This window comes from Chrysochloris asiatica, unplaced genomic scaffold (genome assembly GCF_000296735.1).
Source record: "Chrysochloris asiatica unplaced genomic scaffold, ChrAsi1.0 scaffold00169, whole genome shotgun sequence".
NCBI classification, from domain to species: Eukaryota; Metazoa; Chordata; class Mammalia; order Afrosoricida; family Chrysochloridae; genus Chrysochloris; species Chrysochloris asiatica.
Genome location: NW_006408687.1, coordinates 751,173 through 765,292, shown reverse-complemented (window position 1 = coordinate 765,292; position 14,120 = coordinate 751,173). Strand labels below are relative to the sequence as shown.

Sequence of the window (14,120 nt, the reverse complement as noted above, 5' to 3'; positions counted from 1 at the left end):
AAGTATAATTTTGCTGAAGATATTTAAAAATCAGCAGCAACCATACATTGACAGAGATCTTCCAGAAGTATAAACCCAATTCAAATGCCAGGATTTCAAGACTTCCTCTCTCATACTCCAGATATTTTATCAGGAAGAATCAGTGCATGGAGAAGGAACTCATACTTGGTAAATTGGAGGATCAGTGTTAAAGAGGCTCATATGTTACCATACTCATGAGGATGCCCCATGACTGGGAGTTGTTTTGTTCTTTTGTGTGTAGGTTTGCTGTGAGTTGAAACTGACTGAAGTCACCTAGCGACAATAAGTAAATATCAGAAAAATATAAAAACTTAATAAACATTCTTTTGCAGGGATACTTTTTTTGTGTGTATGTAGATTGTAACATTTAGGAGATCTTAATTTTTTTATTGTAGAAAACTTTTTTTCTTGGTACAAATGTGGGAACTCATTTCTGCTTGTAAATCCTATTTTATGCTCTGAAGATTTAAATATTCTCTTTTGAAATACAGATGACCAGTTTCAAAAATTCAGTGATAAATAGGGATTGTAGTTTCAAGAACAACAAAGACTGTGCATGTGATACTGAAAGTTAAGAACTCCAAATTCTGGAGTTGTCAGTTCTACAATTTTTAAAACTATGTATATGACTGGTCCCTTTCCCCCAATCTCCAACTCAAAATCTTGGATTTAATATATTAAATAAAGCAAATTCCTAACCAATTTCTTTTTCACCATTGTCACATTTACCTAAGACTGTTTTTCATATGGTCTCCAAATATCTTTTTAAAATGCTAGTTATTTTTGTCTTCCAGCAACCTATCATATAGAAATTTTGAGTTTAATACGATTGCGGAAAGACCCCACTTCCTTAAACATCTTTCCTTGTATCTCCCTTATTTGGAATTGCATTCTCCTTCCTCTTCACAGTCAACAGCTTACTAGTGTCTACCTAGTAATGTTTTTCAGTCTTGCATGATACAGTAGTTGTTTGCACTAAAAACTGGCTTTATATCTTATATATTACTGAAGATATTGTTTGCACTGTAGTCATTTTCTTTATTAAATGCCAGCCAGATTTAATATTTATCAAGAATTTGCCACAAAGCTTGTGTCTGAAATATTTGACAGCAAATCCCTGATAGTATGTCTTGTCTCAAAAATGTAATTTTTACAGGTGGTATGCTTGAATCAGTATTATTAAATAAGGTGTATATTAGTTTGCAGCTTTTGTCTCTTGAGTCTCTAATTACCAGTTAGTCACTCTCTCTCTTTCTCACTTCATTTCTTTTTTCCGTTTTGTTCTCCTCTACTGAATTGCTAAACTTGTCAGTTGTACTATGTAAAATTCCACAGTTTAGTTTGCTTTCTTTGTTTCCATTTAACACAGTGTTTCTCATCCGGGACCAGTTTTGTTTCCTAAGGGATATTTGGCAGACTGGAGATGGTTTTTTTTATTTTTTTGGTTTACAAAATCTGGAAACCAGTAGGTTACAGGCCAGAAATACTGCCAAACTTGGTGGTGTAGTCTGATGCGCTGGACTGCAAAGTCAATTTGAATCACAGTGGTGTTAAGCTCTCCAGCTGCTCCTTGGAAATCCTATACACGGTCGCTGTGGGTCGGAACCGACTCCACGGCATTTAACAACAACAACAACAACCACAACAGCAAAATGCACAGGATGACCCCCCTCCCCTCCAAAAAAAGAAAAAAAATTACTCCATTTAAAATGTCAGTAGCTGTAGGGTTGTTGTTGTTAGTGTCCTTGAGGCAGTTCTGACTCAGAAACTTAGTACAGGGTTTCTGAGGCTGTAAATCTTCATGGGAGCAGAAAGCCTTATCTTTCTCCCTTGGAGCAGACGGTATATTTGAACTGCTGACCTTGTATTCAGCAGCCCAACTCATAATTTGCTCCAGTAATTTTCTTTTTGTTCTTGTTAACTGTAAGTTACAGTTAAAAGCTCCATTAGATTATGGTTTAATTTAGGGGGAGGGCAAGAATCCTTAATAGGAGATGTACTTTGTATTCTGTGTTGTATAACATCAGAGGCACATAATGTTTGGTTGTCCTATTTTAGTAATTAAGTAGTGGGTTCAAGTGGTGACAACCTGATCAATGAGTATAGAATTTAAGTTTTGGTTTTCTGAAGCCATAGGAAAGTTCAACCTCTTTATACTGAAGTCTTGATTTATAGTAGAAAGAATATTGAAATTGTTTATTGTATAGCTATTGCCATAGTACTAGGTAGATGTTTAAAACCATTTATTTAAAATAAAGGACCTTGTGGTTCTGTTTTCTCAAAAGTAAATTGAATCTGATGATCGCTGAGAACTTTATATTTTTATTATTCTTTATATTAACATGAATTTGCTCTAGTTCCCTATTATACAATGTGTAACTGATTAAAATAACACATCCAAAATAATTTAAATATAACTTAAATTGTTATGCTTTAAATATTAGTAAATATTGATAACATTTTTTGGTTTTATTCTTCAGTGAGTAAATTGTTTAATGAGGACGTCTTACCTTTTTGTCATCTCTTCGTGGAAATTATTAACTTATTTCACTTAAAGAAAGTGGTTTAAAATACTTATTTGAATGGCTTACTCAGACTATTTTAATGTTTGAAAGGTAGGTATGTCCCTCAATTTTTTTGTGATTCAAGATCATTGTTTTCTCTAAAAATTTGTTGAATTTCAGTTAGAAAATCCTTTTTATTATTATTATTCATTTGTACACATACTTTTCCCTCACTCAGGAAAGCCAGTTTCTAGATAGCAGGATTGGTTAAAAGGTTGCTTAAAAATCAGTGAGGATAGTATTTTGGCCCACTGGATAGCTAATTTTATGGCACTGCAGGATAATGAACTTGACTACAGGGTCAGCTGGAACTGCAAGGTTGGCAGTTCAAACCCACTAGCTGCTTTTAGGAAACCTTAGACAGGGTTGCTATGAGTCGGAATTGATTTGACAGCACTTAACAACAACAGCCCAAACCAAATGATCCCTGGTAGCATAGTGGTTAAGAATTGGGCTGCTAAGCACAGGGAGGGTCAGCAGTTCAAATCTGCCAGCTGCTCCATAAGAGAAAGGTGAGACTTTCTGTTTCTGTAAAGATTTACAGCCTTGGAAACCCTGTACAGGGTCTCTGTGAGTCGGAACTGACTCCACAGCATATAACTACCACCACTGCCACCTAAACCAAAACTGCATTGAATCCATTTTGAATCATGACTACTGTGATTCAGATTCTGTGTAGGGTTTCTAAGACTGTATAGTCTCATCTCTCTTGTGGAGCAGTTGGTGGCTTTGAACTGCCAGCCTTGCAGTTAGCAGTCCATTGTTTATTTTATAGCACCACCAGAGTTCCTTGTAGTCCCTATGTTGTTGTCGTTGTTAAGTACCATTGAGTTGTTTCTGACCCATAGCAACCATGAATAGGGTTTCCAAGGAGCATCTGGTGAGCTTGAACCGCTGACCCAGCAGTTCAAACTGACTTTATAGGCCAGTGCATTAACCTACAACACCACACCAGGGTTCCTGTAGCCTTGATATGATGTATAAAATACATACCTACATTTATTTAGAAGTACAGTGGCTCTATACTATAAGCCCTGGATGGAGAGCCACAGGTTTGGGATTCGAGCCTGCCAGCTTCTCCAGGGAAGAACAATGAGGCTTTCTATACTTCAGTGATGATATAAAACCTTGAAAACCCCATACACAGGGTCTCTTATGAGGTGGAACTAACTCCATGGCACTTACCAACAACAACAACATTTATTTACTATACGTTTTATCTCTTCTCCAAAAAGCACTAGAGCATTTTATAGCATGAAATGGAAGGGACCCCAACAGCATGTTGTAAATATCTTACAGATTCCCATATGTATTCAACAGATATTTGTGTATGGACAATGTTTTAGACATTACCTCTAGGTCCCAGCTATACAGAGATGAACTAGATAAAGTCCTTGTTTTGGAGCTTAGAGAAACAATAAATGCATATAACATGTCATGTGGTAGCTTTATGGTGAAAAAAAATACAGAATAAGGATCTGAGAGGTGGCTGAAAGACTGGATTAGGTCATATATCTAGTGACTGAAGTCAGACTTTTTCATCCTAGTCAAGTGTCCTTGAAATGATCTCCTTTTTCATTAAACAGGCAGTGGGAAAGGAGGTATAATATCTATTAATATCTATTCCTGGTCTAGTATGCTATAACTTTTCTTTTCTTTTTTTTTTTTTTCAATGTTGTATAGAGAACTTTATAGTTACTTCAATTTGCTGTTTTATTTTTGGGATGATCCTGAATAATAGAAACATCAGTGTAGAGATACAACTTTGTTTTATTATGCTTCACAGATACTGTGTATTTTGTAAGTTGAAGGTATGTGGCAACCATGTGTCTACCAAGTCTTTTGGCAGCCATTTTTCCAATAGCATGTGTTTACTTTGTGCCTCTATGTTACATTTTCATAATTTGTACAATGAAATATAGTGTAAACATATGCACTGGAAACTATAAAAAAAAAAAAAAACCTATAAAAGGAGCTCTGGTAGCGAAGTGGTTACGAATTGGGCTGTGAACCTTAAGGTCAGCGGTTCGAAACTACCAGCCACTCCGTGGGAGAAAGATGAGGCTTTCTACTACTGTAAGGATTTACACCCTCAGAAACCCTGTACAGGGTCGCTGTGGGTCGGAACCGACTCGATGGCACTTAACAACAACAACAACATACTAGCTTTATTGTGATAATTCATTCTCTAGGTGGTCTGGAACTGAACCTACAGTATCTCTAAAATATGTATGTACTGTTTATTTCATGGTTTTATATATTTAATTTGTTTGTCAGTATTGTGGTTTATTGATGAATGGAGGTTATTTTCTCTTCAAATTTTAAAATAGTTTGTTTTAAAAAACTATCCTTTGTCACGTGGAGAGATGGAGCAGCTTGGGACTTTAGACACAGAGAGGGAGAGGGGCTGTGTGCTGACGACCCGGGGGCAGGCTTGTAATGTATACCCTTTGGTTGGTTGATGATGTATGAAGGAGATTGTAGCCATGGCAATGAAATGATATACGATAGGATGAATGTAAAACTAATGTTCTCCATTTAAACTATCACATAATTCACAATAAAACATTAAAAAATAAATATATATATACTTTGTCATCAAATTTCGTTCATCGGTTGATAAATTCACATAATAGTAATACTTATGAGAGAAAATTTTGAACATTTATTTAATATTCCACAAAGATTGCTTCAGGAATTCCTGGTTGGTTAACTTTGAGGCTGGTGGTTTGATTCTACCCAGAGACCCCTCACAGAAAAGGTCTGATGATCAGCTTCTAAAAGGTCACAGCCATTGAAAACCCCTTGGAGTGCAGTTCTGCTCTGATGCGCTTGTGGTTGTCAGAATTGACCTAGTAGCATCAGGTTTGGTTTTTAAAATTGCTTTGTTGATCAAATATTACATTTGGATGTTTTTTTGTTTTATGTTATCAAGAATTCTGCTTATTAAAATTAATATAAGAACTTTTGTTGAAGATGTTTAAAGTTCAAAAGAAAAGAGCTATCTCTGTAGTTTGTATCACTATGTAAGGACTTGAGTTGCAGTTTTCTTAGTTATCTTTAATGCTGTGGGTTAATGCACTGGACTACAAGGTCGATTTGAATCTCAAGTTGGCCATTCAAACTCACCAGCTGCTCCATGGAAAACCCTATACAGGGCCACCATGAATCAGAACCAACACCACGGCATAGCCAACTTTGTGTCAGAAAATCTCTTTTGATTGGAATTTCATACCTTCTATGCAGTAACTTTTAAGGAGCCTTGGTGGCCTAGTGGGTTGCGCATTGGACTGCTAACTACAAGGTCAGTAGTTCAAATCCACCAGCCGCTTTTGGGGGAGAAAGATGAATGAGGGTATTTGCTTCCATAAAGATAGCCTCGGAAAAACTATACAGGGTCACTGTGAGTCAGAACCGACCCGAAGGCACATAACCACCACCACCACACTAACTTTTAACTTACTGGCTTGTCACTTCTTTTATATGAATTTGTTATTTTGGTTAAAGCCCTTTTATCATATTACTCTTTCTGTATACAGTGAATCTCCTTTGAACAATTTAGCCACCTCTGCTTGCTATCTTGGATTTAGCAGTTAACCATTTTGGTTTTGAGCTCTCATGTCTTCTAAAACTTTAATCTAAAGTCTTACTTTATTTCACTTTTTATCCATGTTAATTTTTTTACTTCCTTTTTTTTTTGTTGTTTCCTAGTGGATTGAAATATATTCTAATGAACAAAATTTCCATGGGAAGTAGCGTTTTCTTCAGAAAGACTCATCTTTTATACCATATTTGAAGACAGGAAGATGTATTTTTTTATAAGTTTATAATTTTGAATCACATGGCCAAACCAGACTGAAAAGTCTGCTTCCTAAAGTATAAGACTTTTAATCTTGGCATGTAAGATTCTTTCACTCCTGCTTGGAAAAACAGCCTAAAGATTTTTTTTGTTTGTGCGTTTTCTTTCTTACCTCTATAGAATATTACTCATTGATTAAACATAGTACACTGAAAAGTGCTATGAAAATTTAAAGATATTAACAGGCTATTTTCTGCATCACGGTATTTGAAATATTAAAAATCTCAAATGTTGTTTCATGTTAAACTGTTTTAATTAATCTTATTTTGGGGAGACCCTTGTACGGAAATTATTTTATCCCACAAATAACATCTGTTTTCACTAAATAAAACAGTTACGCCTGGTTACTACATAGGTGTGGCTCTGTGGGTTAACGGCTTGGACTGCAAGGTCAGTTTGAACTGTAAGGTCAGTGGTTCACCAGTCACTCCTCGGAAACCCTATACAGGGTCACTGGGTCAGAACCAAGTTGATGGCTACATTGGTGATTTTCAAAGATGAAACAATGCTGAATTTCTGATGTTATGATAGCTAAGAATTATCTAGCCTCTGGTTACTAGGCATGGTAACATACCTGTACTCATGACTGTAAATTACTTTCATATCTATTTTTATTAATAGTTTTATAGTTATCTTTTATTTGTGGAATATGTTTTCTTCAGTGTTAGACTATGAATTATTTTATGCAGCAATTATCAATTTTTTGTAAGCAAGCAAAACTCATTTGGTGGGTACCTAATTTTATTTTGACACAATGACTGCAATAATGAGCTCAGGCATAGTGATAATGGTGAGGGTGGTATAGGATGGGACAGTGTTCTGTTCAATTGTTCATAGGGTCCTTCTGAGTCAGAAATGACTTGAGTGTACTTTACAGTAGTAACAACAAATTTCTATGGAGTCCTAGTATGGCACTATAGGATAAGCACTGGATTACTAACCTCAAGGTCAGTGGTTCAAACCCACTGACTGTTCCTTGACTACTATATAGGTTGGCTATGAATCAAAACTTACTCAAGGTACTTAACAGCAAAAACAATATAACAGGAGCCCTTGTATGGTACTGTAGCATAAGCACTAGACTATTAACTGCCAGGTCAGTGGTTCAAACCTACTAACCACTCCTTAGAAACCCTGTACAGGGTCCATATGAGATGGAATGACATGACCGCATTTAATAACAGCATTCATACAATACCAAACTCACTGCTATTAAGTCGATTCCAAGTTATGGCAACCCTATATCGTTTCTGAGGCTGTAAGGGAGCAGAAAGTGTCATCTTTCTCCTGCAGAGCAGCTGGTGGGTTAGACTAGTGAATATGTGATTACCAGTTAGTTCAGTGCTTATCCTACAGTGCCACCAGGACTTCATTCAGATAATTGTTGTTAAGTGCCATTGAGTCAGTTCTGACTCATAGTGACACAGTACAGGGTTTCTGAGGAGCGGATTCTGAGTTTGAACCACCAACATTGCGGTTGTATTCTACAGGGCCATGTTCATATATATAATGTTGTGTTAAGTGCCTTCAGGTTGGTTCCAACCCATAGCGACCCTGTGTAGGGTTTCTGAGGAGTGGCTGGTGAGCTTTTAACCACCAACCTTGAGGTTCAAACTGACCTTGCTGTCCAGCACAAACCTGCAGCACCATGCTAGGACTCCATGGTCATCTACTAAGGTCAAGAGATTTCAAAGCTTAAGCAGCACTGCTCTTGTGTTCTGCCTTCCCCCAAATTAAAGTTGAAAACAATACACATTTACAAACTGCGTATAATAATATTTTTGAACTTTTCTACAAATGTAAAATATTTTCTCCTGTAGTTTAATAATAGACTTAAGTATTTTACTTACCAGTATTATTTATCACTGGTAATTATATTAAAATATTTTGTTTCCCCTTTTACTTCTGTTTCTGTTCCCTCTTCTTTACTCCTTTTATTCTTATCTTCTTTCGGTTTTTGTATTTATTTTCTAGGTGGAGTCTTTTATTTTGGATCAAGATGATTTGGAAAATCCAATGCTGGAAACTGCTTCCAAGTTGCTTTTGTCAGGAACTGCTGATGGTGCAGATCTCAGGACAGTAGATCCTGAAACACAGGCTCGACTGGAAGCTTTGCTGGAAGCAGCAGGTATGTCCACAAACTCTACATATGTAATATATCTATGTTATTATTCAAACTTGCACATAATTATAATACAATAAACTTGTCGTTATAAGTGTCTGATCTTGGATAGTTAGTATGACTGTATTCATTAAAAGTTAATAGATGATTCTAGTAACATTTATGAGCAACATTTTATTAAAGACTATTTTAATTTTCATTTCCAGAGTAAAATTCTCCCCCTTGGTTTTTTTTTTCTTTTTGTATTCACTGTTTTATGAAGTGAATCACCATTATATTTTCATAAAGTGAACCACCATCGTATTGCCTCCACTGGAGCAGTGCTTTAATCAAACCTATAGCTATATAGATCATAAACCAAAAAATAGTGCAAACTTAAGCAAAAACAAAACCTGCTGCCATCAAGTTGATTATGACACAGTGACCCTTTAGGACAGAGTAGAATTATTCCTTTAAAGTTTTTGAGACGGTAGATCTTAGTGGAAGCAGAAAACCTCATCTTTCTCCTGAGCATCAGCTGATGGGTTTGAACCACTGACCTGTGGTAGGCAGCCTAATGCTTAACCCACTGCACCAGCAGGGCTCCTTGGATGACCAATAAGATGGAATTATAAAGGTCATATTTAAGGTCATGTCTTTGAGTATAGATTTGAAACTGCACAGCAGAGTATAGTCATGATTTAGCTGATGCTGTTGTAGAAATTTAGAAGGATTGTGAAATTACTTGACAAGACAAGATTTGGTTTGAATACTTATTGTTGTTAGGTGCCATCGATTTGGTTCCGACTCACAGCAACCTTATGCACACAGAACAAAACACTGCCTGGTCCTGTGCAATCCTCACAGTCATGGTTATGCTTGAGTCCATCCATGGCTGCTTGTTACTGTGCCATGCTTCACATTGGATCTTCCTCTTTTCTGCTGACCCTCTACTTCACCAATCATGGTTTGAACATGTTGTTAGTGCCATCAAGTTGCTTCCACCTCATAGCTACCTTATGAGTATAGGGTTTCTGAGGAGTGGCTGGTGCGTTTGAGTTGCCAGCCTTTTGGTTAATAGTTCAGTGCTTATTCTGTGGTTAAAAGCTATCACACAGAAGAGGTGTATTTGTTTTCTGTGATTCCAAGATGCATAACCTGATGCAAAGATACTGCTTGGAGGTAGATTTTAGTTGAAAGGAGCTGCAGTACTTTTGGAATGCTAATAAGTATTGCATTTTTCACATTTCTCCCCAATTTTTATTTGTTTTCTTTATTGTAGCTAATAAGCTAACCTCATCCCACACTTGCTACCTCATTATTCCTCCCTTTCTCATCATTATTTTCTTCCTTTTTATTATGAAAATATTCACATGCAAATGAATAGAATAATGAACTTGTACTGAGTAGCAATCAGCCAGCTTCAATTAGCATACGGCCAATCAAGTTTTATCTCTATGCATTTAATACCCAGCTAACCATCACTCTCCCATGAACTTAAAGCATATCGAAACATTATATGGGAGTCCTGGTATGGCGCTGTGGGTTGATGCACTGGACTGCAAGGTTGCTTTGAACTATAATGTTGGTGGTTCAAGCTCACCAGCGGCTCCTAACCGTATACAGGGTCACTATGAGTTGGTCCGGATTCAATGGCACTTAACAACAAACAACAACAACAAACATTGTATGAATTCATACAGTGTTTGTTGTTGTTAAGTACCGTGGAGTCGGTTCCGACTCATAGTGACCATGCATAGGGTTTCTGAGGCTGTAAATCTTTATGGGAGAAGAACGCCTCATCTTTCTCTTGCGGAACCGCTGGAAGTTCGAACTGTTGACCTTGAGGTTGGCAGCCCGACTTGTAACCACTACACTACCAGAGCTCCTTGCAGTATTTAGATATGCTTTAAGTTTATCGTGATTGCTAGTGTAGCACTGTAGGATAAGCACTGGACTGCAAACGACAAGGCTGACAGTCTAAACCCACAAGCAGCTACTTGGATTAGAAACCCATATGTGGTTGCTATGAGTCAGAACTGACTCAATGGCACTTAACAACTACCACCACCACCACTCTTCCATTAACTTAAAACATATGTATGTTGTTGTTTTTAGGTGCCATTGAGTCATTACCGATTCATAGCAACCCTGTGTACAGCAGAACGAAACACTGTCTGATCCTGGGCCTACCTCACAATTGTTGCCACGCTTGAGTCCATTGATGCTGCCACTTGGCCAGTCCATCTCGCTGGAGGCCTTCCTTTTTTTCTGTGACCCTCCTTATATTAATTCATACATCAATAGTTTTGTATACATCTCTAAATCAAGAACATAAAAATAAAAAAACATAACATCATTATTCATCTAAAAAAAATATAGTTCTTAAATATTTAAAAATAAATGTATTTTTTAATATTACCAAATATTGTCAGTATTACGATTGCCACAGTTGTTTCATATTTGTTGTTGTTGTTGTTCATAATGTCTTTTTTATAGTTGGTTTGTTTGAGTTAGGCTCACACATGGTTTTAGACTGATTATGCTTCTTAAATGTTTCTTAATCATAACAACTCCTGTTTCATCTCTATCCATTTAATACCCTGTTCCTTTTTTGCCCATTTTTCTGTTGAAGAAGCTGTCATTTTTTCACTTAGAATTTTCCACAATATGGATTTTTTTTGTTTTTTGCAATTGTACCTTGTATGCTAAATTTCTTATAAAACAAAATTCAGATCCAGAAACTTGACCCCTTTCAAGTTCATTTTGTTTATGGCACGAAGACTCAACGTACAGCCCTGGTGCAATGCACTATGCAGTTTAAAACTTTACCATAAATGTTTGCAGTGTAAAACAACATAGGCTGGTTGGCTGTGAGCAGTGTGGTTGGATTTCCTTGCTCAAGGTCTCACAGGGCTGAAATAAAGGTGTCAATTGAGTTGAGCTCTCATCTAGAGCCTCACAAGAAAATGTCCTTTCAAATTTATTGTTACCAGAACTTTGTTCTTTCCAGAACCCCCTAAATTGTATGCTTCTTTGGATCTTTTCTCTAATGGATCATTTTCTTGAGAGACGCATCTCCCAGTTTTAGTCTGTTGAATAATAAATCTGGATGCCAGAAATCTGGAAACAAGAACAAGAGAGCTGAAGATCTCACTGTGTACCATGCAGCAATTCACTTAATCCAGGGTAATATTCTTTCACCATACTCAAATCTGTATGCTGAGTAAATAACTTTAGGAGCTGGATTATGTGAAGAAAGTACGTGGCTTCAAGAACGGAGGAAGACTCATAAACAACCTGTGATAGGTAGATGCTTGCTTGCTTGCTTAAATTGATGGTGGTGTGCTTTGGAGTTGGTTCCAACTCATAGCGACTCTGTAGGGTTTCTGAGGCTGTAAATCTTTACAGGAGCAGAAAGCCTCATCTTTCTCCCATGGAACAGCTGGCAGTTGCGAACTGCTGACCTTGAGGTTAGCAGCCCAACTCATAACCACTACGCAAACAGAGCTTAAAATGAAGATGTCTTAAAATCCTTACTGATAAAGATCAAAGATTACAGCCTTCAGTATGGTTTCAGTGTAAATAAAAACTCCTTAGAAGTGGACCTCTAAACATCATGGTAAATGGAGAAAATATTGATGTTGTCAGAGACTTCGTTTTCTTTGAACTACAATCAGTACTCATGTAAACAGTAGCTAATAAATGTTTTTCACTAGGCAAATCTGCTGCACAGAATCTCTTTAAAAAGGGTTCAAGAGCAAAGATGTCAGCTTGAGGACTAAGATGTGCCTGACCCAAGCCATGGTCTTTTAAATAGCCTCATATGCGTCTGACAGTTGCACAATGATTAAGAAAGACCATAGATATATTGGACTCCTTAGGATAAAAGCTCAACTGCAAGGTCGGTTTGAACCACAAGATTAGTAGTTCAAACTCATCAGTTGCTCCTCAGAAACCCTATACAGGGTCGCTGTGAGTAGGAAGGCACTTGACAACAGCAACAACAGATGTATTAATGCATTTGAGATGTGGTGTATTTCAGAAGAATAATCAATCTGTTGGAAGAAGTTCAGCCATAATGCTTCTTAGAAGCTAAAGTGATGAGATTTCTCATACTTTGGACACATTATCAGGAGGAATCAATCCCTGGAGAAGGGAATCATGCTTGGTAAAGTGGAGGATCAGTGAAAAACAGGAAGACCAACGAGATGGATGGGCACAGTGGCAGAAGCACTGTGCTCAAGCGTAACAACAATTGTGAGGATGATGCAGGACCTGGCAGTTTTGTTCTGTTATGCATAGGGTTGTTATGAATTGACTCTAGGTTACCTGACAACAACAATAGAAGCAACACTACCTAATGATCTCAAGCATTTCTTTGTCTTTATGAAGTGTCTGTTCATGTACTCTGCCCATTTTAAAATTGTAGTCTGTCTTTTTGTTGTTGAATATCTATAAATTTTAGAAATTAGTCCCTTGGTGGTGGTGGTGGTTATGTGCTGTAAAGTCGGTTCTGACTCATAGCGACCCTGTACAGGGTTTCCGAAGCTGTAAATCTTTACGGGAGCAGAAAGCCTCATCTTTCTCCCATGAAACAGCTGGTAGTTTCGAACTGCTGACCTTGTGGTTCGAAGCCTGATTTGTAACTGATTCATAACCGCTATGCTACCAGAGCTCCTTTTAGTCCCTTGTTAGGTATGTTTTTTTCCGTGTCTGTACTGTCTTTTTAAACTATGTAGATGAAATGTTTTAATGCAAATAGATGTTTAATATTGGAAGGTCCCAGTCCTCTAGTTTGTCTTCTGCTGTTTTTGCCTTTGTACTGTAGATTAAGTATTGAGTTACAAACCTCAAGATTGGTGGTTCAAACTCACCAGCCACTCCCCCAGAAACCCTATACAGGGTCACTATGAATCGCAACTGCACTTAGCTACATTAGTGGATAGATTTATTACTGGGTTCTCAGTTGTGTTCATAGATATTTCTGTTTGTCATTGTATCAATACCAGTCTTTTTTGAGTACTGTGGTTGTGTGCTAAGTTTTGTTATCTTGGAATGTGAGGCAAGATCATTAGCTTTACATTCAACAAATTATGTACTTTGTTTTATCTCAATGATTACAATCCCCTCCATGCAACAACAGTTACCCTGTTTCCTGTGTGGTTCCTAGTTGCATGGCACCCACCTTTCTATCTCTTCTTATCTTTGTCCTTATGTGTGTGTATCCCTCCCCCCCCCCTTTTTTTAAATAAGTTTTTATTGTGAATTAAGTGATAGTTTACATGGTAGAGCATCAGCTTTACATTCATTCTATAGTATTTCATTTCATTGCAATGATTTCAATGCACCATCATTCAACAGCATTTGCTTCCAGTCCCTCTGTGTTTGTTTCTGGATGTACACTGAAGCACTTAGGAATATATAACCATTCAAACAATGAAAGGATGGTATATCCTGCATGCCAGCCACCTGGCTGTTACCTAGCACACAACCCCTCTTCCTCCTTGAGTCTAGAGTCCCAGCTGCTCCATCTCTCCTCGTCATCGTCTCTGCCTCCATCTGTGGCGTCACT

At 37.3% G+C, this 14,120-nt stretch overlaps 1 protein-coding gene across 3 annotated transcripts in view; it reads left to right on the top strand.

Moving 5' to 3' along the window:
* ANKRD17 (ankyrin repeat domain 17) overlaps nt 1-14,120 on the top strand; it is a 257,813-nt gene that overhangs the window by 107,925 nt on the left and 135,768 nt on the right. For all 3 annotated transcript variants that reach the window (XM_006871557.1, XM_006871555.1, XM_006871556.1), the window contains exon 2: nt 8,419-8,572. In XM_006871557.1, the coding sequence (XP_006871619.1) occupies nt 8,419-8,572 (154 nt within the window). The remainder of the gene's footprint in view (nt 1-8,418; nt 8,573-14,120) is intronic.